Source organism: Ciconia boyciana, chromosome 20 (assembly GCF_034638445.1).
Source record: "Ciconia boyciana chromosome 20, ASM3463844v1, whole genome shotgun sequence".
Taxonomy (NCBI): Eukaryota; Metazoa; Chordata; class Aves; order Ciconiiformes; family Ciconiidae; genus Ciconia; species Ciconia boyciana.
In genome coordinates, this window is record NC_132953.1 from 1,452,226 (window position 1) to 1,480,177 (window position 27,952).

Sequence of the window (27,952 nt, forward strand, 5' to 3'; positions counted from 1 at the left end):
CGGCGAGATTGCTGCCCTGCTCCCGTTCACATCATCAGTCCCTACCGAGAAGGGCCCTGGGCCTTGTTATGAATGTCATCGCCTGATGCAGTGGCAACTTTTTCAAAGAGCTGTAGGAAAGGTGAGCCTAGAAGATTATGTAGGGTAAACACATATAACTAGACAACCATGAAATGTATATTACATGCTGGCTTCCAAGAGCTCACAGGGCCTCTTCCTCCATTTCCAGATAAGTTTGCAGGAGAATCAAAGTAAAATGCTTAGAAGGGAACATTTCCACCATAGACTGCAAAACAAAGAGCCTTCCAATGGGTTATTTTTTGTGCTCCTCTTGAATAGTCTTGTTTCAAGTGGGACTGGATAGAAAGGCCACTCAGAACCAAGAAACCTACTTTCAAACTCCACAAAGCATGGGAGATGCTGGAATACCAGTGAGATTTTTGCAGCTGTTGATCCAAAACCAAGCACATGACACTCTAAAAATGTTCAGATCCTGACAGTGCAATTCATGTCACTTCTACTGTACGTTCCTCAAACAGGAAATTTCTCTATCACAGCTAGAGAGAGAGGAAAGCTTATTCCTTATCCTGTAATACAATCTGTGCCATAGTCATTTCTAGATGCTCTGCTGTGATAGATATTGTACCTGTATAAATGTACTATACAACCTCACCCTTTTATATCAGTTTTCAACAGAGGACATCAAGGTGCTCAGTGAAGGAGGCAAATGTCTTTATTTTGATTTGCAAGTGGAGAAACGGTAGCATGTGTGACATACAGCTACCAAGCTTTTAAAAGAATTTCATATCCATCATAGAAAATGTGTGCCTAACTGTCTGAAAAATTTGGTCTTTAGATCCTAGTGATAGCATTTTCTACCTGCCTGCATGGTTCCCCACTAGCAGAGCGCATTCAAACGGCAATAACTCCTTTTCTTTTCATTATAGGTAGCTCACTGCTGGTCTACAATACTCCATCCCACACAGAAGCTTCCTCACGTCTTGCCACCAAAGAAGGTCAGTCTTTTGCATATAAATGTCCTGGCTTCCTGTGCTCTCATGGTGTTTTTGATTGGGTTAAAACTAGACCTTTTTTATAGTATCCTTGGCATGAAAGTGTTCGGATCTTCTATGCATGCACAGCATGGTTAAAATGGAATAATTCACAATTTGCAGCTCCGTCAGTCCTGAAAATCACATCTCTGCTTCTCCAGCCAACATTGTGGCATAAAACATCTATCTGTCATTTTCACACTTGTGTATTACTGAGTTGATGAACTGATGGCATATTTTCTGTTCTTTATGTGAAACAGTTTGAAATCTCAGATATATAGCAAAGACTGAGACACTATTTCTCTCTGAGTGAGTTCATCGCTGAAAGGATAAAATCTTCTTACAATAAATTCCATTACTGAATAAAGGCCACTCACGTCTTCCAAAACCATTCATGAATCTGTCAGCTAGTTTCAACCAGCGAGGAAGACCAAGTGTATCTTTTTGACACTTTCATTCTGGAACATTTTGATTTTCTTTTTCAAATAACACCAAATTTTTAACCTATTATAAATTCCAATCATGCAGATGGAGCTTAGAAACCTTGAAGTTTAAAAGTTAATAACACACTTGAGGTTCCTTCAGGCTTTTGAGTTGTTTGTATACCCTTCAGTCAGGTTTTTCAGCTTTTCCTCTGCAGCTACAGTCCTATTTCTTTTTCTTATTTTTAATGAAAAACCAGATTCTCAGTCACAATAAAATTACGGGAGTTGGTGTGGTGGGTATGATGCACATCCCTTACCTAGATAAGACAGTAAGTCACACTCGGACAGTTGAATTGCTAAAGGCCAAACAGAGGGTGTTTAAGACCAAAAATCTGGTCCTGTGCTCTATAACTTGCTGTGTAGGACTAGGAGCCTTGAGTTTGGTCTTCCTTTCCCTTTGTGTAACTGCAGGAACATTGGTTTTGTTCACTGAACTGTGTTCAGCTCCTCCATTTGAAAAGCTTCTGGGAAAAGTGTGAAATCTCACGTCTGTCATACGAGATAACCCACCTAGAAGCAGTCTGCTTTCGTGCGGAGACAGTTTCCTCACCTCATATATAAACATTTCTATGCTTTTCAGGAGAACGTGGCTTCATTGATGAGCCACGAGTTTGCATTTCAAAGAATAGTGGGGAAAGGCAGAAAGTCTTTTATTTAAGCAGCTGGAGAGAGGGAGAGACAAAAAAACCCATTTCACTGAAAGGCTACAGCAAACTGAGATCACACATTTAACAAGCTTCTGCGTGGTGTGTCTGGCTGCTTCATTGACTAGCACTGCTCTTAGAGCCAGCACTTCTTTCTCATTGTACCACACCGCATTTCATCTCCAACATCTGTCCTGGAGCCTGGACACAATATCAGTGCTGGGTTTTATAGCAGCTTCTTTTGTCCGGCATATAACTATCCACTTGAGCTGTCTGTTCCCTGGCATGCTGTTCCCACTTTATGAGACAGGCATTAGTTGGTAAAACATGGTACATTACAGAGACAAAGCCATTCAGGCTTTTCTGTGACTATTTTGATGCTAACAGTCATCTATTTAACATTAATAAAAGTTAGGCTTGCTCCTATTTGAGTAAAGCAGACACACATGCACGTGTTTCTCCACAATTTCCCCCATAAACATACACTCACATCCAAGACTGCTCTTTCAGTCTCAAGCCAGGTGGTTGCTAAAAATAAAGGGAAGAAAGCTGCGATTTTTTTATTAAAGCGAAATGCTCTGTGTAAAATTGCAGTCCTCTGAATTTTTTATACCGTTTATCTTTTGGGCCTAGAGTCACTCACGCAGAAAGAAATTTGAGGGAAAAAATGTTCCTCCCCCTCAATTTTTACTGCCCTCGAGTGTGTTTCTTTAGTGCAGCTGACAGAAGTTTGCATTTGATTTCTGTCAGCTAGGCGTTTTTCACTTTACATGGTACTTTCATCATGTGTCAATAAAGGACTAAACACACCCATGGGATAGTCAAATAAAAATTAAGAACTAGCATAGAAATGTTGAAATCCTATCTATTCCTCTTCCATTTCTTCCTACAATGCATGAATTTCCTCTGCATTCATTTGATGTCTGAATACTGTTCGAGGATAAACCAACCCACTTCGACCTACTGTAACTGATTCATGCTCCAAATGCTATTCGTGAGATAAGATGACAGGATAAGAGACACGTGCACGTGACAGACTGACAGATAAGGAATTGGGGGAGCAGAGAGAAGTGTCTTGTCCAATATCACAGAAGAAACTTGTGATGAACATAAAACTGGACTTGGAATTCCTCAGCCTTGGTCTAGTCCGTTAGGCAACAAGATTTTCCTTGCTTCCTTTTAAGGCTTTTTAATGGGCTGGCTTCAAGATGATGATATTCTTTTGGAGAAGGAATTTCAGGTTAAAAATCATGATTTTTTATAAGTATTTTCTTGTCTCCTTAAGTTCTCAAAAGATGAAACATTTTTCTTTATGTTAATGCATCTTGAATCTACTAACCCTGTAAATATTTCTTCTCTCTATACCTGTGAATAAAAATAGACAAATTTTTCTAACCACCTTCCCTGGAGGATTCAATAGCAGGAGGAGGTAATGAAATAGTACAATACATGACAGAGACGGGGAAAAAATACTCTTTTCTTCATTCCCCCTGTAATTTTTCGTGCACGTTCTCTAAGATCACATAGCTAACGCAAATAACCTGCTTGTGCAAATTCCAGGGAGAAATGCATGCTTTTTGCATACGCTTACACTATGCTTTATACGTGTTCTATCCACACACTGTAAAAAAGAACCTACACGGCAAAAAAAGGTATGGCTGCAACACAGACAGATGCAGCTGTTTCAGATGCAGCATACGGCTCTCCTCTCTCCTGAACTCGTTACAGACAGAGCAGGGCATGCTCTGTAGCCACAGCAAGGACGGTGTCACCCAGGAGCACAGGGCACCGCTTGACCTGTGGCCCATGCTGGCAAGGGCAGCACTGCTGTCACAGGACTGGGTTTCATGCCGTGGCTCTGGAGACAGAACTGCCTTGGCTGGTTGCAGCTGCAGACTTTACTACCTTTTTCCCTTCTATTTTCTGTCCCTCTCACTTCTCTTCTGCAATGCCAGCTCTGCATACAGAAGAACCTGTAGCACTGCCGTAGGAGAGTTAAACTGCTTTCATAGCAGAAACAGATACTGTAAACTTACACAGCTGGTGCACAAAGCATATGCGTTTTGTTCTCAGATCAGATAGGTAGAAACCTTGTCGTGTTCAAAGGACTCTTGTTGCCTGAGTTTCTTTGCTTCTCAGCCTCATAAACACTCAAAAGTATGGTATTTAGCGTCATTGGTACAAATTGTCTTCAGCTGCCTTTGAGAAATAAATTGCTCTAATGAAAATCACCAGTATTTTTTGGCTAGAGAACAATTTTCTGGAAAATGAAACGAGGTTGCTCTCATTGCTGAATGGAAAGATTTGTGTCCCACTCCCAGCGCTCCACTGGAGAGATGGTCTGTTTCATTTTCCGTGACTGTTTGGAGCAATGACTGACCTACTGTAGGTACCGGAGACATGGGAGAAGAATCTAAGACTACATTATCTGCTCAAGTCCGTGGAGATTTTAAATTGCTCACCTTTAGAATGGTGTCATTTTGAGTAGGTTTCCATAGGGAAAGGGAAAGTATATTCACATACGACAACATTTAGGAGGCCAAAGGGCTGTCCCTCATATGGTTGTGAGCATTCTGGCCTCAGTCCAACACATTTTTAAAGTCCAAGCTTACTTTTAAGCATGTTGGGGTCTGCATAACTCGCGTGCTTAATATACAAGCCTAAATGCTGTGCAGGATTTGAACTCAAGCAGGATAGTGCTGGCAGTTTCCAAAGAGGGAGAATCATGGCGTGTTGATGTGTAAAATGGCATGTGTCATAACAGGCACGGAGGAGTGTCTGGTGTGGTATATGTGGTGCTTTGTAGGATGTGCAGTGAGGTGGGTATTTGTGCAGTGAGGAGTATTTGGCTAATAAGGGCTATATCCACGCATCACGTGTGAGAATTTAGTGGAGCGATTTTCGTGGCTGTTTGCTTCCAGATTACAGGTTATGTATGATCTTGTTTAAAAGGCTGGATTCAGCACAGGTCTCTATCTTCCAGCACTGTCCTCTGCATACGTCAGGCTCAGCCTAAGGCATTGTAGTTAGCTTAGAATAGTGGTAAACCAGCACTAGCCCAAAGTCTCATAAATCCAACCTAAATTCAAGCAGAACATAGGAAAAGCTGATGTGCTATCTGCATTTTCAAAGATGGAAGAAATTTGTGTGTGAATACATGAATATGGACGTAGGAGACGAATTTTAAGGATTTAGTCTGTGGCTATTACATGTTTATGTTTGCATTATAAAAGTGTTTGTGTGAACAATAAGGGTGTTTGGGTATAAGGTGTGTTTGCTTGTATGTTTTGTTCAGTTGTTGGCAAATTTAAGAAGATAAACAGATCAGTGAGCTCTGAAATTCCCACAGAGTGGTTTCCCACAAGTTTGTACCCATGTTCGTCGTGAGCCCCTAAGGAAGAGTTTCCTGATGTTGGAGCATTAATAAGATCTCTCTCATGCAGGTTCCCTGGTACCTAACAAAATATGAGTGCCTGCAGCTGCTTTTCTTGCAGTCGAGGCTGCAATCCCTCTCCTCTTTCCCCAGCAGTTTCCTTTAGATTGGCAAGAAGTCTTTAAAACTCATCTCTCCCCCTTGTCGAATTCGGGGACAATTTTGGGTGACAGGTTCAAAAGTTTTTGGGGACTGGAGAGAGAGGGGCAAAGAGACCACAGGCAGCATGATTGCATAAGCATGGTTCCCACAGGAAAAAAGTCTCCCACAGGAAAAAAATTTCCCACAGGAAAAAATTCCTGCATAAAATTCTTCTCTTGAAAAGGCCATTTTTCAGGTCTAAAAGGTTGTCATGTGAAAAATATTGACCAGTTTCAGTAAACCCTTCTTTCGAGTGTGTCACTAAGGCCCCTTGTTCACAGCAAAGGTTATAAACCCTCCAGTCTCAGTCGTGTCAGAGCAAAAAGCAGTTGCAGCTTTATGCCCTCTTAATTGTCTGTACATGCAAAAACATTTGTCGATGATATTTGTGTGCCTGGTGATGAAATATCCCATTTTTAGCTCCATAGCAGAAAAAGGGGAGGCTTTTTTCTTTTTTGGTGCTTCTCTTATTGCGACTGTGTGGCCAAACCAGGGATTTATGATTTCAGGAGAGACAGTAGCTAGCGCTCTTGGATTTTTCTTTTCTTCTTTCTTTTTTTTTTAATTGTTTTCCTTTGAAATTCCAGAGTTAGTGTTTTGTCTGCTTTCTCCCTGACCCTCTTCGGAGGCAGGCGTGTGTTTTTTCACCAGAAAAACTGGAAACAAAGAATCGTTGTCTTTAAGCTGTAGCAGGCAGGAAACCCAACTCACAAGGGATCACCCTGAGCCAGCGCTGTCCCAGAGTAGACTCCAGTTCTCTGAATTCAACCTGACAGCTTGTCTGGAGCACTTTCTAAGTAACCATTATCCTTCCTTTTCTCCCAGCAAAAGAGCTATTATTTTTTTGCCTAGGGTGCACTGCAAGCAATGTTATTGCACATGTGTGTGGGGGTTACACTTTTGCTGGGGTGCAGTCCCTCCTGTGAAAAGCTCTTGGAAGCGCTTTGGCTGTTTCCTAAGACAAGAATAAAATTTGTTTCTTGATAATGAGTTAAATGGGCAAATGCTGTAAAAATGCTAGCTGCAATGTCTGCGCATGTGTGTCTTCTCTTCCCTTTTCTCTTATGTGTGTATTGCTGCGTCTAGCTTTTTTCCTCTGTGAATATGTGTTTCTTTTTCTTTACTTCTGCATTTGTGTATTTTTCAATAAGTGCAAATGCCAAGCACGTTAACTAGTTTTACCCCTCTGTGTGCTGGGGGGTAAAATATGCACAGTGCTGTTTGCATATCGGTGCACACTCGTATCTGTGTTTTGGATGAATGTGTATATACGTGTGCGAAGGGTGCTCAGAAACGCGCCTTTCAGAATATGCAATTGTGTGTTGGCGTTTTTGCTCAGTAGCATGCCTGTCTGCATGTGGCTACTCGTGTCTGCAGCCCTGCGTAGCTCAGGAACATGTATATTGACTGGAAAGTGACTGCTTTTCAAAGCTGGCTCTGGGAGGGATTCTTAGGACACATACTTCAGTCTTCATGCACTGTGCATTGGGACTTCTGCTGCTGATATTAAAAAAAGCAACAACAACAACAAAAATTCTCATTACTTCCTCCTTTTCTTCATAATGTGTCTTTGTAAGCGTTGCACAGGGTAACTCAGACGTGAATCAGGAAGTTCCACCGCTGCATGGCTCTGGGATGTTTTTCTAGCCGCATTCGCGCAACTGGGGGCTGTCGCCTATGGCTCAAAGCAAACAGGGAGTGACTCCAAATTTTGGAGGCCAGAGCCCTCCTCTGAGTGGGGGAGCAGAGCTCCAGGCTCTAGAGCTGCGGTGTGTAGGAGCTCCTTCGTGTCACCCTGCCAGGCTAAGTCTAATGAGGGAGAGGGATCACGGATCTCAAGCTGGAATGACCTGCTTTGGAAGGGACCAGGACTACCCTAAACACGCGGGTGTCTGTGGAAGCTGAATGAGTCCTCTTTGAAAATCCTGAATCCTAGTTCTGTGCATGCATGATGTTAAGCTCCAGATCCTGTCTGATGCTAGATGTTAAACTCCAGATCCTGTCTGATACTAGAAATAAGTGGGCTGCAGCCACGGTACTTTAATTCAACACTGGATCTAGAATAGGAGTTACATTGGAAATGTTTGATTGCTCTGATCTGTATTTCCATAAGGATAGCAATGCATAAACCGGGCTCTCTGCTACTTTCAGAGATTTCCCAAGTTAAACCTGTTCATGTCCATGCTCTGCAACAGATTTCTTACGTAAATCCAGCAGTCAGTCCCTTCTCACTTGGTTTGAGTTCCAAGCCTGGACTTTGCTCTTTGTGTCAGTTCCTCATCTGTAAAAGAGGTTAATAACTATGTAGAGATGTTTGACAAGTTTGAGGTTTTTTTTAAATTGTGAAATAATCAAATAGTCTGACAATGCAGAGTAGAAGTTATTTTGAAATTATTCTGCACTCAGCTAGTTGCTTCCTCTTAGTGGAGAGACTTAGAATTACTTAATTCCACATATGATCCCTGTACTGGTGATTCTTTAGTGCAAGGAGCAGGACATTGTGGTCTTGAAGCAGAAACGAATGAGTTTGGTGCTTGAAGGCGCTGGAAAGTCTTACGTAATCATGAGACCAGTCATAGTAATACTGGCTGTGAATGACATACAGCATGACATATGGCATTCATGCTAAGCAATTGATTTAATTAGCAGAAATAGTACACTGAAAAGTAATTCATTGCAAAACAAATGATACTGTGGGTGAGATTTCGAGGTCTCAGTGTACGCTGTTAGGGCACCCATGTAACTCATACCTGGGTGTATGCCATAGGGCTAAATGTTAAGGGAAGCCAATTGCTGATTTTCATGAACCACCTCTTGTAGCCATTTGAAAAGGCTGGCGGACTCCTCATACTCTGCTCTGCTTTCTAGTCCTGTTCCACCATCTCTGCCACACACTGTTAAACCTCCTGCAGACAAATGATAGTATCCAGAGCCTCCACAGCTTTGTGCTAAGAAGAACTGTGTCTAAGCAAATCTCTTGCTGCTGACGTTGTAAGGTTTTGCACCGTATGTCTGGAGCATTTAGTACATATACTTGGAGCCAGAGTGGGCCTGGGAAGAACCTTAGAGACTCTACAACCTTTATGTTTGCTGCCATCATTTAAAACAATGTGTCTAATGTTTCTAGGAGGAGTTGGAGGTGTTTTTGGCTTCCTTGCCCCTCCAGAAACCCACAGTCTAGGTTTCTTCTCTCCAACTGGCTTTAAACACAACCCCACCTCTTCAATGCGATCTCCAGGAGGTTAAATGACGGGAGTGTGAGGGCTGGACGCTCAGCAGCTTGGCAGGCCTTGCTTACATGTTTGGTTTGCAGCAGTAGTGTTTTTTGTTCCCATGCGCCTACGTTGGGACTTTTCCAAGATACCAGAATAGTGCCAGTCCTAGCCACCACACACAAGCTCGCTTCGGGAGGAAAAGCGGTGAGGTCCTATGCCCTCCGTTCTCTCTCTCCCTATAAAGTAGTTGCCGCAAAATAGACCCCAAGTGACCACTTAGATTAATCACAAGTCTGGATCCCCTAGGACACCTGGTTCTGCTTTCCCCATTTAGAGAAGCTAATTTAAATTCCAGCCACCAAGCCAGGATCCTTTCTTCCTACTGAAGCAGAAGGACTCATTGCAAAAACCAGACTGTGTTCTGCATGGAGAATCCCGTGGATCCCATAGCCCGCTTCAAATTTGCAGCCTTCTCCATCCCCTGATTTGCTTCAGTGAAATCTGTAAGGCCAAGTCCTGTCTGGAAATACAGTGGCTGTTCTCCCTAACCAAATATGACAGGGTATTCTGGAGCAGTTCCTTCTGTATTTCAGGTTTGGGGGTTTTTCCATCATGCAAACTGGGGTAATTTGACCTTTTTTTGTAAAGCACCCCAAGATGCTGTGGTAAGGAATCCAACAGAAGATGGCTAAATGACTACAGTCACTGCTGTTGTTATTATTCAGCTGACTCAGCAAGTCAGACTCGGTCAGAGGCTGCCAGTGTGCTTCAAAGGGAAATGGAGGTAGTGTTAGTAAGTGGTCAGACGATTCACTGAGACTTGGGAAACTTACCTTTATTTTCTTCCTGGCTCTGCCCCCATAATTTAGGACAAGCCACTTTCCATCCTTTGGCTTCCTAATCTCCTTGGAGGTATCAGCTCCGTTAGGCAGAGATTGGTGGGCTCTTTCTATTGCTTAGCACCTACCATGCTGGGGAATCGAGACACCCCAGTGAGTTTGCTGCACGTGTTTTTCCCCAGGCATCTTCTACAAAAGTTAACCCAGGCATGACACTGCCCGCGGATCTGACAGAGGGAGCTGATGTTCAGACCAGTGACTCTGCACCTTGACACTGAGACCCAGCAGTTCATAAAGCAGACAGTGCCCAGCTGGAAAAGAGCTGCCGCTGCTGCCAGTGATGCCATGAATATGATAAATATGCCATGCTATTCCTTCCCAGCCTTCCTTGCAATTAAGGGCTCTATGCCAGCATAGACGGCATTTCAAATAAGATTCCCCTATAGTGCCTATAAAGCATTTAGTCCATAAATGACCCAGCCCCCCTGTATCCATGCTAGAACAAAAAGGCCTGAAAAATGGGGATAATACCGGCCCAATGCCCATTGTTCTCCTGGAAAGCCTTATCAAGGCTGGTAGCACAAAATAGTGCCTGAATCTGGTTTGACTGAAAAAACTTCTACGGAAAGAGCAGCATGAAGGGGCTGTCAGCACTCACCAAGCAGCTCAGGAAGCACAGGGACTGTGAGCCTATTGTTCAGTTGAAATCCCCCCCCGCCTTGCTTCTCCCCTTCGTCCCCAGCTTTCAGATTTATAAAACACCATTTTTTAAAAAAATTTTTAAGAACATTTTAAAGCTTATCAGAGAGGGTTTGCTCTCTAATACATCATATCTTAAACACAGATTCCCTAATGGCTTGTTCATTGGACTGCGTTCAAGCTGAAAGGACTGCTAGGCATCTGGGATGGTCTTCACTGTGGTGTGGAAATCTGCTTGGGGATTTTAAGCCTGGTTTCCTAGGGAAATGCGTCTGTGCGTGTCTGTCCATCTGCCCCTAGCCCACAGCAATATTTGAGCCTATTAGTCTGTTTAGACTAAATATGATCCAGAGGTATGGGGAACAGGAGCAAAGTAGCACTCAAGCTGTGAGATGAGGGGGGGCAGGTCTGTAAAGGTGGACTGGTGATTCAGTGGAGCCTGCCTTATCTTCCCGGCTGCAGTGTCATACCTCCTACACTTACCCAGCACAACGTGCAGCCGTTCTCCTCCTCCATGTCCCACGATCTCAACCAGGGGATCCCTGGGACACACTCCTCAGTTTCTTCCCCACATCAAGTCCTTCCTTTGTTGCACCAGACAGTCTGACAAGAAGAAACTGCAGAGGTTTGGATAATTTAGCTCATCTCTTGAACTTTACAGGACAGCTGACCTAATGCCCAGTCTTGATCTTGCTAATTTTGCCATATTCTAAGCCTTTTCTCAGCCTTCTGCATAGCCTAGCAGGCTGTTTCACTACTGTGTTATTTCTGATTTACATCTAATTCCAGAGGAATCAATAGACTTTGAAAGGGGAGTTGCACAGCAGAGGATGAGAACTTCCAAATGGCACAGAGGGTGGAGAGGTAGGAGCCGAGGGAGATTTGGGGTGAGAAAGTATAGGCCAAGGTTAGAAAGAGTCCAGAGACCAATGCTACGCACTCTGTTCCACACAGCCTGATTTCTGGGAAAGCCACTTCATCTGGAAAAGGCAGCTAAAGCCTGAGGAAAGTGCATTTATACATGTAAATAAATAAAATTATATTTAACCTTCTTCCCAGGCGCGCTGTGAGTGTGAATGTTTGCAAAGCTGTGAGATCCTCAGTTGAAAGGTGCTGTGAAAGTGCAAAGCATTATTAATATCCTTTACCTTACTCATAATAGAGTATGCATTCATTCTGGGGAATTTCTGGACATAAACCAGACAGCTGCAGAATGACATTTCTTGAAAGCATCTATGATTTATTTTCTGCTCTTTAATTCCATTTTGTATTGAACACACATTTGTCATAGGACTGTTGTCCCACTGGGCCTTGTAAGTCTAAAACAGACTTGGGGACCTGATCCATAGCTGGTATAAATTTGCCCCTAACTTCACTGTAGCTATTTGCTGATTTACACCAGAAGAAGACCTCAGTCCAAGCCTTTTAATTGAATTTCCATAGCGTGGCAAGTTTTGGTGTAAAATCCAAGTGGTTTTAATGACAGATAAGACTCTCCCTGTAACTAACCGTCTGGCGGGAGTTCTGTAGGATCTCTTTGAGCCACTGGGCGTCAGGTTCTGGGAACAATATTGTTTTTGCAGAAACTCGAGTCTCTGGATAGGTTCCCTGGCTCTGCCTTTTCCATTTTGTTTTAAACACGTTCAGCTTTAGAGTCTGGGCCTGGAAGCCAGGAGGACTGGTGTGGTTCTTTCACGTTGCACGGATTTTTGTGAAAACAAAACAAAAATAGCTTAGTGGATTTGGACCTTTTTTTTTTGAGAGGGAGAGAAAGAGTTGGAAACTTGCACTAGCTGAGTGAACACGTTGTTTCAATAGCAACGCCTGTATTGCTAACTACCATATTTAACCCTTCTTACCATTGCAAAGTCAGGCTCAGAGCTAAGTCTCATCCTAACAACACAAGCGCGGCTGTCCCTACATACGCCCACACTTCACTCCATAACCCATACTGTATCGGGAAAACTGAGGCAAAGGGACTCATCTGAGCTACGCTAAACCTGGATTAAACCTGGGCGGAGTCACATGCACACCATCCTTCCAAGCTGATGTTTTACATCCTAAAACGTACGCTACAAGGAAACGCATTCAGAGAGGTTTTGAACGATAATTTTGACCAGGCTTAGCCAAACTTATCTGGAGAACCAAGCCTTGATCCTGTAAAGTCCAAGCAGCCATAGCAATACACGCCTGGTCAGCACATCTGATTGTAATAGTGTCACTTATTGGTTAAAAAAACCCCTCAGGAGATGCATGTTACACTCTTTCTGTGACACTGTGAGCAAAGCAGGCTCCTCCTCTGGGACAAAGTTTCTCCATCTGGAGGAGGAGGAGGAGGATGATCATCTATCCAGATGATGGCCTATTTGTTTACTTGAAACATGCTGATGCGTCTGAATCAACCAACCCATTTGTAGCAGTTGATTCACATCCGTCAATTATCTGACCCAAAAGAATCCAAGAAAATTGGAAATTTTCAATGAGTTCTGCTACTTTTTGGAAAGGAACTTTTTCCCCAATTTGAAAAGAATTTTTCTGTTGGAAAATTAATTGCTACCTTTCTTTTTAATAGGATCACCATTTAAGTGACATATTTAAAATTACATAATGGCAAAACTGTTTCTGACTGAGCTAACCAAAACGTACACTAGCATCTTGATCGGTGGAAATTTCTGAGGTTTTGCCTTTCTCTCTCAATGCAGAACTCTTATGTTTTTTTCAAAATATTTCCCAAAACATTGCTCTAATAGCTCTAGTTGTAATACTTCTGAGGGATATCCCGGGGGAGAAATGAAAATCAGAGACTGGCTGCAAAGAGGACATGGGAAAAGCCAGTGGTTGCTTCAGACCTCATCTCTGCTCTCCTGATTTCAGTCACTGATAGAGCAGCAGCCCAAGCTCCGGGTGCACTCAGATGAAATTAGGATTTGCACGACGGGTTTCCAGCAAGGAAAATGCCACCCGTGCATTATTTACAACAATGACAACTGCTGAGGACTGAGCTCAGGGATAAAGTTCCCTGGTGGCACCAGGCTGCAAGCCAGTTTCCAGCCCTGCTGCTCCTTGTCCAGCCATGGGAGCGGGGACAGGGCTCCCTTCTGGGGACAGCATGGCTGGGGCTGCCACCTCGCTCCTTCAGAGATGTCCTGTCGCACTCTTTGTACCAGGCTGAAGCCGTAGCGGTTTGTTTTTCAGTCTGATCTATTTGCAGTGGGGTTTGTGGTTTCTTGTAAAAAGGGAAAAAACAAATAAGTAAAATAAAAATAAAAACAGGCAGATTATATGAGCTCTATTTTCCCCCATTCCCCTCTCTCCCCTCCTCCTCTTTCTCTCCCGCTCTTCCCCTCCCCTTCCCTCTCCCATCCCTTCTCTGTTTTCCTTTTCATGCCAATAACTAGAAGGCTGTAATTTCAAAGCTGCAGCGGCTTTCCCAGCTCCGGGAGGAATGTGCAAGTGCCTGGGATGTTTCCACAGGGAGCTGCGCAGCCCCGCTGCGCTGTGCAGCCCAACGGGGCACGAGGCATTGCTCACTCCTTTCCAGTGGCATGGTCAGAGGGGCATTTTGAATTTCACTTGAGAGGATGCTTTTTCCCCTTTTCCCCCTCCGTAAAAGAGCTTCCTTATTGTGCGTCTCAAGTCCTTGGCCTTCCTGGGTTTTAAAGTCGCCATTTATTTTCTGTGAAATAACAAAAGGGTTCATCTCATCCTCCTTTTCTGCCCATGGTCTTCTGTCACCTTGGGATAAGAGAAAGGGGGTCTCCTTTTGGATGGGATGAGTCGCACTCTAAACTCCATTGAGTGCAATGACTATACTTCATGACCAGAATGCATTAAGCTCGGGCATTGCCCAAACAGCTAGTCCCAAGCGCTGTATTTACACCCTGTTGCCTTTGTGAGAGGGCCAAAGAGCATAGGAGATATGGGAGAGGAAGAATAACAGATCTGCATAATACCAAGCCAGTTGGGGCCAAGATATAAAGCTAGATTCTTGCAAGTTTTTTCTGGGAAGAGTTTATTTCAACCCCTCTGTGCCTGTTGTCTTTTGTCATTAGATCCCTCCTATGATGCAGTCAGGAGAACAGGATGGGGCAGTAATATGAGTTCTGGCCTCACCAAAAGTAAGTTGTCCCAATGGGAATCACAAATTCTGCAATGGAGGATCAAAATGAGACTGTGGGAGAAGATGGGCATGGCTAGCTTGTGTTATGAGCATTAGAAGGGTGGAATATTTGGGATAGTCAGTAAGATAAGAGCTAGAATTATGTTACGAAAAGAAATAGAAATTGACACAAATATTTTTATTATTGAATCGTATATTGGAGATGACAGCACGAACCTCTCATACTTTCAGGATTTGCTCTAGAGGCCAGCAGCAGATCCTCCGTACAAACACAGACTCCATGTTAACCACCTGCCTGTAGTCCGGTGTAATTATTTAGGGACAGATTCTGAGAGTTTCTTACTACGTTTCAGAAAGTAAGATTCTACACACAGTCTAACAGGCAGATAGGGCCCCTACTGCATGAGCCCTACTCACGCAACTCTTCTTGTTTCTTACTGGTTTTATTGTGTCCTTGAATTCACAGTACACTCTGGGTTACCTCTCGTTAGAAATATCAGTTCCCTGTCCCTAAAGGCTATATTCTAGCTAACATAACCAGCTGACACCGAGCCACACTCTCTCCTGCTTCCACTGGGATATGCTGGGGCATATCCCCGTGCAGCAGTGCAAGATGGGCACGTTTGACTCTCAACAAGATACTACCGGGTGCAAATAAATGTGGCAGAACCTGTCTGTCAGATTATATTTCCTTTGCTTTGCAGCTTTCTGAGCTATGCGCACTCTAAATGTGAAGACTATTCTTTGAGTTATAGTTTTCTGTTATGCGAAATGATATGAAGAGGAGGAACAGATGTTAATGTTGAAGTGGTTTATAGAAATGGCTGTGATATTTTCAACAAAATGTTTGATTTGATAAACCCAAAAGTATTTGCATAAAAAGGTTGCTTTAAAAAAGAATTTGCATTTCCAAAAAATATTGAAAAAGGTTCCAACATGGAAGCAGGTCACAATTTACACCTTAAAAAAACCCCAATTTTCTGTTCACAACATGGATGTAAACTAGAATGGAAGTTAAGTTGCAATAAAAGACAGAAAATTAATAAAGTATCTACATAATATTTTTTCTTGCCTCATCTGCATATTTTCATTTTACAGTGAAATTTTTAATTTCTAGTGAAATCTCTTAATTTTATAGTGCAATTTCAAAAATATTGGCTCTTAGGATTAGAAAACTTTTCCCATCCCAGTCGCTATTATTCCTGTTCATTCTCTGTTGCCTTGTTCTCTGTTCATTCCTCCTTTCCTGTTCTAGTACATATAAGATCCTTCTCTGTCTTTACAGGCCCTCCTGTTGCAGGGACACAAAATGTGAATAAGACAACAGAACAGCAACGGCCCCAGCCAGGTAACTGTTGATTTTGTCCCCGCTGCATTTGCTAAGTAATTAGATTTGTACTAGATTGGGTGAATAAATGTGTCAAGCAGCACCAACCGTGGGCACAGGGCAAGCAGACAGAGCCTTACAGGGAAGTCTCAGAATAATGAGTCAACTGTGACCGAGCAGTGACAGCAATTGTTCCAAACCGTTTCTATTTTACTGCATTGTCCTTCCCCATTCAAAAGAAACATCCTTGTTTCAGCTAAGTCACGTGCAGTGCCTAGCATCAGTTGCATCTCCTTTGAAGCATCATGTCATGCCGTGTAATAGGTCGTGAAGCAGTCAGGGGCACGGAGCTGTTTATGCTGCAGCGGTGGAGCATCTGCTCGTTACCTCTTCACCTCTGCTGCAGTGATGTTCAGTGGAAGTATCTCCAAACAGAATCAACAGGGCTTCCCCTGCGTCAAAGAAAACCAAATAAGAAAAGCAAACCCTGTTGGGCAGCAAGCAGTAGTGTTTCCTGCTAGTTTCCCAAGGGGCCTTTGAAAAGCTAAATACCACCTTCTCTGCTTTGCACAGCTGCTTTCGATCCCCTTTTTTTGTAGAGGGTTGGTTCTTTTGGCATCGATTCAATCCACGAGCAAATGCTACAGATCCAAATCACCAAAACCAGAGAGGAGCAAAGGAGAAGTGTAGAGATTAGGGCTGAGGAGGCCCCACAAAAAGGGAAGGAATTCATTCCTAATAAATGCATTGTGGGGTTTTCAAGAAACACTCAGCCTCATTGGAGCCAGTGACAAAACTCCTGTTGCTCTCATTTGTCTAACGCTCTGTTTGCTTCAGTAAGGGAGAGTTGGGTGAACATTTCATTGACCTCAAAGGGAAGCAAGCTCAACTGCTAACAAGTGAATTTGAAAATCTTATCTGCTGTCCAGCTCTTTTTATTAGGAGAAATATATTTGCTCCTGATTTGTTACTGTTCTACTATCCCACACTTCTTTTTTTCACATTTCATGTTTTCTAGTTGACGCTTAAGTGTAGGGTATGTCCAAAGAGATTACAGACTTCGAAAGAAGGCAACTCTGAAACCAATGCCAGAAACACTGTGCCATTTTGGATTCCATAAATAATTGGTGGTTGTTTGCTAAAAAAGAAATAAGGAACACATCAGGCCTGTTCCAGGCCCTAGGAGAAGAGGCAGTAAGGGTAAAGAAAGAAAATGAAAATTTGAACTGGTTTCTAGAACAAACAATAATGAACTGTTGTTTCTTTTTGATGAAACATTTTTTAAAATAGCTTTTGTTGGGTGTTTTTTTTTTTAGATCCCTATCAAATCCTGGGACCCACTAGTAGCCGTCTTGCCAATCCAGGTGAGTTCATCTTTAAATTTCAGACCACCATTACCAAAGGGATTAGCTTTCCTTCTGATCTACTGCTCTAGTCTGTACTGGATGAGTAGCTGTTGTCCTCCACCATTTGGGTAGGCTATGAGAGGCATTGACCATAGTAGCTGTGCTCTTACAACTGCTTTTGCAAAAATCCTTACAGAAAAGTGAGGAGAGTGGTGCAACATGATCTTTGTCAGGACAAAATCACCATCCTGAATGTTCTCACAAAACCAGCATTCCCTAAGAAGAGTTTTATAGGGGACTTAAATGCTGGTCTCTCAGATTTGCAGGACAGGTTAGTTCTTCACTGTCTGCTATGGATTAGCTGAATGGAAGGCACAAAACATCTCTGAAAGTCACCGCATAATAACTATCCCTAGCATGTCATCTGCAGAAAACAATCCCTGACTCTGGGGAATAAGACCTGGAGTAAATCTTGCTTGAACTAAATAAATTTGTATACATTGAATGCTTGTAAGGAAACAGCCTCATAAGGCTCTTTACTATTAGTATAACCACACCGAATAAAACTAGGAGTCAGCTAGTCTGGGGAAGAAATAATCTTATGTAACTCAGATCACCAACTGGAAAGAAAACTGTAGGTATCCAAAACAATATCCATGGTAAACAGTAGGCAGTTGAGAGTTGAAATATACTGCGTTAAGTATTAGTGAAAAATTTTGCAGAGCAGTATGCTCGGCAAAAAGTCTGTTTATGAATAGCCTGAAGATTTTAAGGCCAAAGGCGACCATTATGAAATCTAATCTGACCTCAGACTCATGAACAGAACAAAGGGTTGACTAACTTGTTTGCTGGGAACAGTTTATCCATTCCTACGTATGACTTTCTAAGGCTTGAAGGAGCAGTTCCCAGTAAAGATCAAGATAGTCCTTCTGTTTCCTGCCTTTGTCTCTGCTTTTAAGCAGGAAACACAATGTCATTTCCTTTCCTCTTTGGCTTGCTTCTCGCAGGGAGCGGGCAGATCCAACTGTGGCAGTTCCTCCTCGAGTTGCTGTCGGACAGTTCCAACGCCAGCTGTATCACGTGGGAAGGGACCAATGGGGAATTCAAGATGACGGACCCTGATGAAGTGGCACGGCGCTGGGGAGAACGCAAAAGCAAGCCCAACATGAATTATGACAAGCTGAGCCGAGCCCTCCGATACTACTATGATAAGAACATTATGACCAAAGTGCATGGCAAAAGGTATGCCTACAAATTTGACTTTCATGGCATTGCCCAGGCTCTTCAGCCTCATCCCACTGAATCGTCAATGTACAAGTATCCATCAGATCTCTCCTACATGCCGTCTTACCATGCCCATCAGCAGAAGGTGAACTTTGTACCCCCGCACCCTTCTTCTATGCCTGTCACATCATCCAGTTTCTTTGGAGCAGCCTCACCTTATTGGACCTCCCCTGCAGGAAGCATTTATCCAAACCCCAATGTCCCTCGCCATCCCAACGCCCATGTGTCACCACACTTGGGCAGCTATTACTAGATGCTTTTATCTTCAAGTGGCCTTTACCAGTCTGGTTGGACTTTTTCTTTACTTCTGGGATTTTTATGTTTTTTGGGGGGACCCTTAATGGATAATTGTGGCCTTTCTAGGGAAGAATTAAAACTGGATATTGGTTATTCCTGGATCAAACCTTTTACTTTTGTAACTTTGCCTCTTGTGTCTTGAATCGAGAGATGGATGCTTCTTTGGGCCAGTACTCTGCATTTTCTTTGGTTTTTAACGCTTATGTCCTCTGTAGGAATTGACTATGAAGATTGTTCACCATTACCTGGAATGATTATTAGCTTTTTGATGAGAGAAGTTTTTAAGGATTCAAAGGCTTTTGACAAGACATAGATCCAACTATGGGTCGTAGGAAAAGATGACTGCATGGGTTTTTTTCTTGCTGTGGAGAGGGTAGGCAATTTGACCATTAAGTGGAGGATGTTGGGCTGCAGGGGACCGCAACTGGAATCTTAGCTTTAAGGCAGATGAGGATTTTCACCCAACTGGAAATTATATATATATTCATATATATATATGTACATGTATATTTTAAGAAGTAAAGGGCATTGAAGGAACTTTTCTAGAGTGTACAACTTCATTAGACTGTGTATTAACTCCAGAAACATCAGAAACCAGAACAAAAAGTAACCTAATGTCAAGCACAGACATTCCTTGAAAGCAAAAGTGAAGTAAAATAAATGACAGCAGGCCCCTGAGCTCTGCCAGAGTCTTAGGGATCGCTAAATGCTACCGATTCGCGAACGCTGTGCGTTTGTCAGACCGTCATCCAAAGGGTCAACAAATCAGAAGGCAAATTACTGTATAAATTATGCAGAGTTATTTTTCCCTATATCTCACAGTTTTAAAAGAAAGATTAAATAAAACGAGTTGACCTCGGTCACAAATGCAGGTTTGTTTTTTACTGTCAGCTCAGTTGTTTGTGGGTTGTTTTTATTTTCTTAATGTAATTTGTACATCTTTTCAATCTGTACATTTGGGCTGTAGCTTTGTACTTTTTGCTAAAGAAAATAAAAAATGAGACATGAGTAATGTATCTGTTGGAGATAGCCTTGGTCCTGCAATTGGATCCATAATTGACCCCCAAAGTAGCCAGAAACCTTCCAGATTTCCCTGGGTTTGTCTAGAGTAGAGTTTTTTCTTGACAGTAGCCTGTCATAGTTGTCTGCAAATTAACTCCACTTAGCTAACATGTTTGCATTGAAGCCGATTGATTGAAAACATGCACCAGCATTTTAAAGCAACTATTTAAATATTTTGTGATTATTTTTCACCAAAATCTTGAACTTTGGAAAGAGCTTAACCACTTCATAGAGAAAATTATCAAATGCTTCTCATAACATCTTTTCAAAAACTTTCGCTAGGGGTTTTCATTTAAATTTTAAACGTTCAAAAATTCTCAGCCATCTCTAATTTTGCACATGTTAATTTGATGATCCACAAATGGTGGTTTGGTGCCATAAACAGAAGGGTAAACCACAAGCATTTGTGTTTTAGAACAGATGTCTATGGGGGGGTGAGACTTACATGTACAACCTATTAGCTAACTTGTATTAACTGGCAACCAATTAACAGGATCACAAATATCTAGTCTAGACATAACCTCTGGGAGTCTGTGTGGGTGCAAGATTTGGTCCATGTGCATCCGATTGCAGGATGGGAGCCTGAAACCAGAACATTATAGTCTGCTTATAACTTTAAACAGAAGCACTGATGCCATTATTTAACAAAATGGAAAAATAAGATCAAGCTAATCAGTTTAGGTCTTAGTGCTTTCAGGATGTTTATAAGTAACATTACTGCAATAATCGCAAAATTTAAGTATGAAGAAATCACCCATGGAAATGGGGCTTTTTGCTACTATATATATGCAATGTACTTTTTGGATATTAAAATATATATAATTTTGCAAGTAATCTTGGTGTTTTTTAAAAAATGTATGGTGTTACAATGAAACTGTTGTATGAAGAGTATGAGTAAAAAATGTGACAAAATAAATTGTGGTGTTCTTTTCTAAGGCATCATATTGTCCCACTCTCTCCCTCCCCTCTCATACCTGCAGATAAAGCATGAACTTTGCCTCTAAATTAAATTTAGCTAAAAAGGAAAACAAAGCAGCTCCGTAGTAGTGGCAATCGTAATCCTTATCGCTATAAAACAATATCGACCTCTTCTTCCAGAAAATTTGTGACTCTGGAGCCAGTGTTTATCAGACCTAATTTAGTTATTGAAGTGTCTAAATTGGAAACCTGGGCTCTATCTTTTGTCCATGGGCGAGAGAGAGAGAGAGAAAGTGGTAGAGTAGCCAAAGCTCGAGGAGGTGAAGTGTCTCGCAGGAGGACGGTGGCAGAGCTGGAGCAGACCCTTGCCCGGCACCCCAGTGATGGGGTCACAGCACCGTGCCGAGTGCCAGGACACGCAGCCTCCCTGCGAGAGCCATAACCGACCTACTAGACATCTCCGTCTGTTTGCTCTTTAGGGTACTCGAGAAGTCATTGACAGAATGTATATGTGCAATGCTGTATGTATTACCAGCCTGCCTGTCTGCTCACGTTTCTCACCTATCCCCAAACCCCAGGGAAAGCCAGTGCTCCAGAGCATTCCTGAGAAGGAGTAAGAGGCTGCAAAAACAAGCACTGCCAAGGAATCTTCTGATTGTGTATAAAGGTCAGGCAAAGGCACTTCCTGTATTTTTGCAGACACACGGTGGTCCTGAGAGATAGCTTGATCTTTCTGTCGATTTGATAAACCCTTAGAAATACATAACTGCACAAGTACACCATTTCCTTCCTCCAGACACAACCTTTTGTTGCTAAGTTTCTAGTACAATAGCTTTCACCGGCCTGATTAGCAAGCCTGGGCTCTGAAAATGAGCGATGTTAGTGTGTTCAACCACCACAGAGCTGTTCCCTTTGTGTATTCAGCCATAGTTGCTCAATTTAGTCATAAGGGTGAGTGTTTTATTGCTTATCTTCTATTGTTCTTCACTTTAGCGCAATCCAGATTCATTCTGGCTATGCATCATCAATAGAAATATCAAGTATTTTCTTTTAAGACAGTGTGCCTGCCCAGCTTCAGAAAAATCTGAAGACTGAGATTGCACAAAAACATCTAAAGGCAGAATCTGAAGGCTATCAGAGTGCAAAGATGTCTTTGATAGCAAAATTTGTCCAGCAGGATCCTTGGTGAAAAAAAGGCTTTTGAAAACAACCAACAATGTAAGAAGCATCTGTTTCTGGCTGTCCAACTTGCAACATCTTAAAGGAGCCCAGACTGAGATGGAAGGTGATCAGCAGCATCCACAGCTCAGGTCCTTTCAGCCTCTTTTCATCCTTCTCTTCAGGGTACTTGCTGATATTAATCTTTGCTAGTATTTGCTAATATTTAGCTTCAGACAGAGTTTGCCGCCCGCTGCCGGCTGCATTCCCATGGAGTAAAGAGATCTTGGAGTAAAGAGATCTCACACCAGTGTGCCAGACAGCCTCAGACTGGTGGGGCACTCCCCAGGCACCTTTTAGCATTTTCACCAGATCTTAATAGTTTACATTCCTCAGGTAAAGAACAAGAAATAACATAGAGAGCCGAGTACCCCATTTGTACCCCCCGATATAAGCCTGACTTTGCCACGTTGGAAGCTCTAGGGGTGATAACAGGGGGATCGCCCATCCCAACCCGTGTTTCTGGGACACACTGAGAGAAAATAAACAAGGAATTTGACAGTACTAATGCTACTTTTTGCTTTTCCCAGGAGGACAAGGCAGATGGAATTCAAGTATTTCAAGCTTAAATCAGAAAGTTTACCAAACAGATGGTTGGGATCAGATGGTTGTGAGCTGTGAGTCAACAGGGATAGCAGAAAATCTTCTCTGCATTGAAGTTCAGAATTCAAAGCTCACCAGGAAACCCCGCTCCCATTGAAATCAGTGGTAATTTAGCTATTAATTTCTAGTGATTTAGTATTCACCCAGTATTTCTGCTCTACTCCCCAAGTTCAAACACTGAATGGCATCTAGCTTAAATATGCCAAACGAGAATTAGCTTTAGATTTCACCTTCTATAAATAGATTGTTTATTAAGTAGAATCAGTGATGGCTTTACAGTCTCTGAGCTCCAGCTCCTTTAGCTGAGGTCGTTGTGACAGTTTGTTTCTATCTGAGATGTACCTGCCTCAGTGTCTGCATATCAGAGAAAGGGAGAACAAGGAGGTATTCTTACTGCTTAATTACAGACATCAAGCTTAGAACCGGCTTTCAACTATCTTTTGAAGAAGGCTTTTTATCCCCACTAAATCATTGCTTAGAGTCTAGAGGATGGAGCTCCCAGCTTAAACACTTGTTAGGTGCTCTAAGTCAGGAGATGCCAAGTCCTTCTAGTGTCAAGCATCTGAGATTACTCCTATCGATAATCATCGTACACCAGAACCCATCCTCTGTGGGTGGCTTACTGCTTTTATATACCTAAGAACTGTACTTCAACCCCGAGGATGAATTTCCGAACAACTGTGGATTTCTAACACCTAACTCTATTGCAAGGGAGAGGGATTTCCCCATTCTAAGACCTTCCCGTTAGTAAAGAGAAGGAAGTATTTCTCATACTACCGCCCAACAAGCATATTCCAGTCCTAATGAGATGTTAACTGTGTGGGAAATTTGCCATAGCTTCTGTTGGTGCAAATATTTGATGTGAAGCTGGGCTTATCCGGTAATATTTCATGTGCACTCTTACTGTTCACAATGACAGTAAATGACTACGCCTGAAGCTTTGTATTAAAAGCACTGATGAACCCAGCTGCTGTTTCCCACCCCTACTGTCAGAAGAAAAGAGCCATCGGTCTGTAAATTCTGGGTTAAAGGAGCCAGCTTCACTTTATTATACTATTACAATAATAGATTTTTTTACAGGCTGCTTTGCTGTGCTGATACAGTATTTTTAATGACCTCTGTGAAATTAGTGTGTTAGATTTCAGCCCGCTTCCTAACAAAGTGGGTTCTCCCACATCAGACCGAGTGTTGCTGCATTTGGTGTTAATTAGAGCTGCAGTCTAGAGGCACACCGGCAGCTGGGGTTTTTAAATTCACTTCAAAGACCCTATTTGTATACTTTTGCACAATACCTAGCATAACATATGTATTACGATTTTCATCTGTAAAAGCAGAACTCGTTGCAAATAAAGCTCAGACTTTTCTATCATGTTAGAAAAGAATTAAGAGACCTTCGACTAAGGCCATGCGAAGAATGACACGTAACACATGATTTAGCTTGTGTATGATGATTTTTTCATCTACAGAGGTAGAAATCTCTGTGCATAAAGCTCAGATTCTTCTATCATATCAAAGGAGAGTTAGAGATCCTTGGCAAAATTCAGCTCTTCAGGCTCTGAGAGTCGCAAGCAGACCCTGATACTAAACCCACTAAAAAGAAATACAAGTAAGAAGGAAAAGCAGCTTTGAGGCCACCACAGCAATATCCCCTGTCAACTCTACACCTCTGCAGTGGGGAATGAGCTGCCCCGAACAGGGCACTGTGCAGGTGTGTCCGTGATGGCCAGGGCTGTTTGCAGCTGAGCAGCCTCTTCAACCAGTAGAAATAGCTGCAGCAAACAAGCAGGAAGGTTTCTTTGGGCAGGGGAAGTTTTCTTAGAGGAGGGGACCTAGCTGTTCCTTATCTAGAAGGCAGAAGAAGATGAAGATCTGTATTTCTTATTTTAAGTTGTCGTTGCTGAAGGAGGAGGAATGACCCAGGGACTCTGGCAGTTTGATGCACAGCTATTTCAACACAAGAGCTTGCTTCTTCCTTTCCAGGAACTGCTGCAAACTTGTTATTTGCTTTGGCTTTTCATTAACTTTCTGTCTCCTGGAGCTGTAAAGTCCGATGCTGGATCTACTTTACCTTCCCTGCTGCTGTAAAGTCCTATGCACGAGCCAAAGGAGTCTCCTCTGCTACAGGCCTGTGCTGGCTGCCGCTGGCATGTCACGCGTGGGGATAACAGCATCCCCAGCCCTTGGGACGTGCAAGGTCTGGTTTCCAAGTGTCTCTGTGTGGCTGCTGGAGGAGGCTGTGCTGTGAGTGTTGGCAGATGGTACCTGCCATAACCTGAACCCCACTCTTAGCTTTCCTGTCACCCTCAAGGCCTGTAGGGCTAATATACCACAGTGTTAAGTTAAATAAGAGGGGGTTTGCTCAGCCTGGAGAAGAGAAGGCTGCGGGGAGACCTTATAGCAGCCTTCCAGTACGTAAAGGGGGCCTATAGGAAAGATGGAGACAGACTTTTTAGCAAGGCCTGTTGTGACAGAACAAGGAGCAATGGTTTTAAACTAAGGGAGGGCAGATTTAGACTGGATTTAAGAAAGAATTTCTTTACAATGAGGGTGGTGAAGCACTGGAACAGGTTGCCCAGAGAGGTAGTGGAGGCCCCATCCCTGGAAACATTCAAGGTCAGGCTGGACGGGGCTCTGAGCAACCTGATCAGTTAAAGATGTCCCTGCTCTTGCAGGGGGGTTGGGCTAGATGGCCTGTAAAGGTCCCTTCCAGCCCAAAGCATTCTATGATTTCTGTTTAGGGTACGTGTGACTGTGAAGGGTTTGAAACTTTTCTTAAAGCTCCAGTTCTTGAAGCTCAGGGCTGATACGGAGCTCAACAGCAGCAGCAGTCTAAACTTCCCAGCCAGCACGGCTGCAAGCCCTGCGGACACAGGGGTACCGGCAGCCCCGACCTTGTTGGGGGGGAGGCGGAATCTGGGGAGCAGCGCGGGGCCGGGGGCCGCAGGAGCGGCCTCCTCCTCCCGCGGTGGGCGGGGGGGAGAGGAGGGAGCGGCGCTCGCTGCGGCCGCTGGGGGGCGCCATGGGGCAGCGGGGCTCCTGCGCGTGGGGCGGGCGCGCGAGCCGTTAACGGTCGCCCCTCTCCTCAGAGCGCAGCCAACCGCCCCGCCGAGTCGCCGTCGCGTCGCCCCCCCCCCCCTTGCCCCCGGTGAGTAGGTATTGAACCCCCGAACCGCCCCGGCCAGCAGGTTTTGCCCCCACGCACGGTGAAGGGGTGACTGGTCCCTTCTAGCCACCCGCCCGAGCCTCTCCTCACCCGCCCCGGGGTGACGGAGCCCTGCCCCGGGCTGCCACCCGCCGTCGTCCCGCAGGCCGGCGGCTTGTGCACGGCGTGGGGTGCGCTGAATTTGCGGCGGTGCGGCAGGTCTCGGGTGTCTGAGGCGGTGTGTGTGTGCTGGAGGCACTGGTCGAGGGCAGCCTGGGGTTGGGCGTGCGGGGAAACCTCGCAAGGCTCTGGGCTGGGAGTCTGCCCAATTAGTGTTTTGGAGGAGTAGCCCTGTAGGGATTAATGGGCTAAGGATCCTTTGGTGGTGTTTGCAAAGCCCCTGGCACAGGAGCACAAAGGGACATAATTTGAACTTCTAGATACTGTCAAGTGATATAATGGTTTTACACACGCTGCTACAGTGGCACCTAACCCTTTGTGTGAGTTTCTGTAGGCTCTGTAATGTACCAGGAACGCTTCCAAATCAGAGGGGGGCTTCAGCTGAACAGATGCTTTTGGGCACTGTTGCAAAACTAACATAGGGCTAGAACTCAAAGCTTTCCCAAGGTGGCCTGTGTTATTGCTTTTTTTTAAACAGCTGGGGAAACTGAGGCTCAAAGCAGGGAGCGGTGACTTGCTTGAAGTTACAGAACAGAGTTGCATATGGAATATAGGTCTCCCCAGACCCAGCCTCGCTGTTACTAACCCACCCCACCTACTGCAGACTCTGTTAAGGGTGCTTTAGATGCCACTGCAGACGTGATGTTTACAGCCCCCAACCCTCCACTTACACATCACCTCTGAATTCATTGCAGTGAATTAAGTCTCCTGACACTTCTGTGAAGTGGCTAAATATATCCAGCTAGCAGACCTCATGCCAAAAATAAGTCACTAAATGCATTTAACTTTGTGTAATAAAATAAGGAACAGTCCCAATAAATTCTTGCTTTGCGCTTTCAAGATTGCCATACTTCGCGCTGTTAAGTTTGCTGGACTGCCAACGCGAAGTTTAGGGTTGCTGCCTGCATGGAGATCGGAGCTGGCTGTGCGGTTGATCTGGAGGTAAGGGCTGCCATCCAGCGGCAGCGAGACAGAAGACACTTAGGGGATCGCTCGGATCCCTCTGACAGCACCCTTGCGTGGGCTCTAGCATCCCAGCCTGCTTCTGTGGTGGGTTGTCAGAAAAGAACAACGCGGTAACTTTGTCTCTGCAGAGCTTGCTTGGGATGCGGTCACCCAGGAGAGCAAGGGCTTCAATACTTTCCGCACTTAAATTTGGCTAGCAGCATGCAAATTGAGATGCGAAGCGAGACTGTCTCATTTCCAGCCTCCCCTTGCTTGTCCAGCTCCCTGGAGCAGGGAGAATTTATGTCTGTCTTGTGCAGCGGTGAGTTTGTTCAAGTCGTAAGCTTCCCCAGGCAGATGCTTCCACCACAGGAATGTCAACTTGGCCTCAGGAAACATTGTGTATTCTAGCAGCCGTGGAGAGAGGGCTTTAGCCTTCCTCACTCTTCTTCCAGTGACACCGTCACAGGGTTATATGTGATTTTAGGGTCAGTGAAGGTGTTGTCGTAGAGGTTCCCCAGGCTACGGCAAGAAGCTGTAGGCACAGATTCACCAGAGGGTTTGGGAACTTGCTCAGCTTCCCCCGTCCCTGCCGCGGCAGGGGCTCTGCTCACATTCCTTGCGTTGTGCTGTGGTTTCTCCCTGCTTGTGTGGGGAACAGGAATTGGGCCAGCACCATGACAGTTCAAGGCGGGGGTGAATTGAAGGGGGCAAAATAAAAGGGAAGGGGAAATAAAGGCTCTTCCCAGCTGAATTCGCGTGAGTCTAACCACATCAGTTTGCTGCCTGGGGAGAAGAAAGAGGATATGACACCTCAGCTGCTCTCACTTGTGTCGGGGCTTTGCACGCTGCTGACTTGTTTATGGGTGAGTAGTTGAGTTTACAAGGAAGTGTGTACACGCAGAAGTTGTCCAGGCAGTTGCTGTGAGCTAGTTAGCAGTGGTCTGCCACATTCCAACAATGCAAGTCAGTATGAGTATCTAGACAGTTTGCCAGGGTTTG

The 27,952-nt window shown here is 44.0% G+C and overlaps 1 protein-coding gene across 2 annotated transcripts in view; it reads left to right on the forward strand.

Annotated features, from left to right (window-relative positions):
* FLI1 (Fli-1 proto-oncogene, ETS transcription factor) overlaps positions 1-20,844 on the forward strand; it is a 76,189-nt gene extending 55,345 nt beyond the window's left edge. Inside the window, exons 5-8 of one of the 2 annotated variants that reach the window (XM_072884754.1) lie at positions 948-1,016; positions 15,914-15,976; positions 17,272-17,319; positions 18,309-20,844. In XM_072884754.1, the coding sequence (XP_072740855.1) occupies positions 948-1,016; positions 15,914-15,976; positions 17,272-17,319; positions 18,309-18,838 (710 nt within the window). In that variant the 3' untranslated portion in view covers positions 18,839-20,844. The remainder of the gene's footprint in view (positions 1-947; positions 1,017-15,913; positions 15,977-17,271; positions 17,320-18,308) is intronic. The other variant, XM_072884755.1, reaches the window with a different exon arrangement.
* The last annotated feature ends 7,108 nt before the right edge of the window (positions 20,845-27,952 follow it).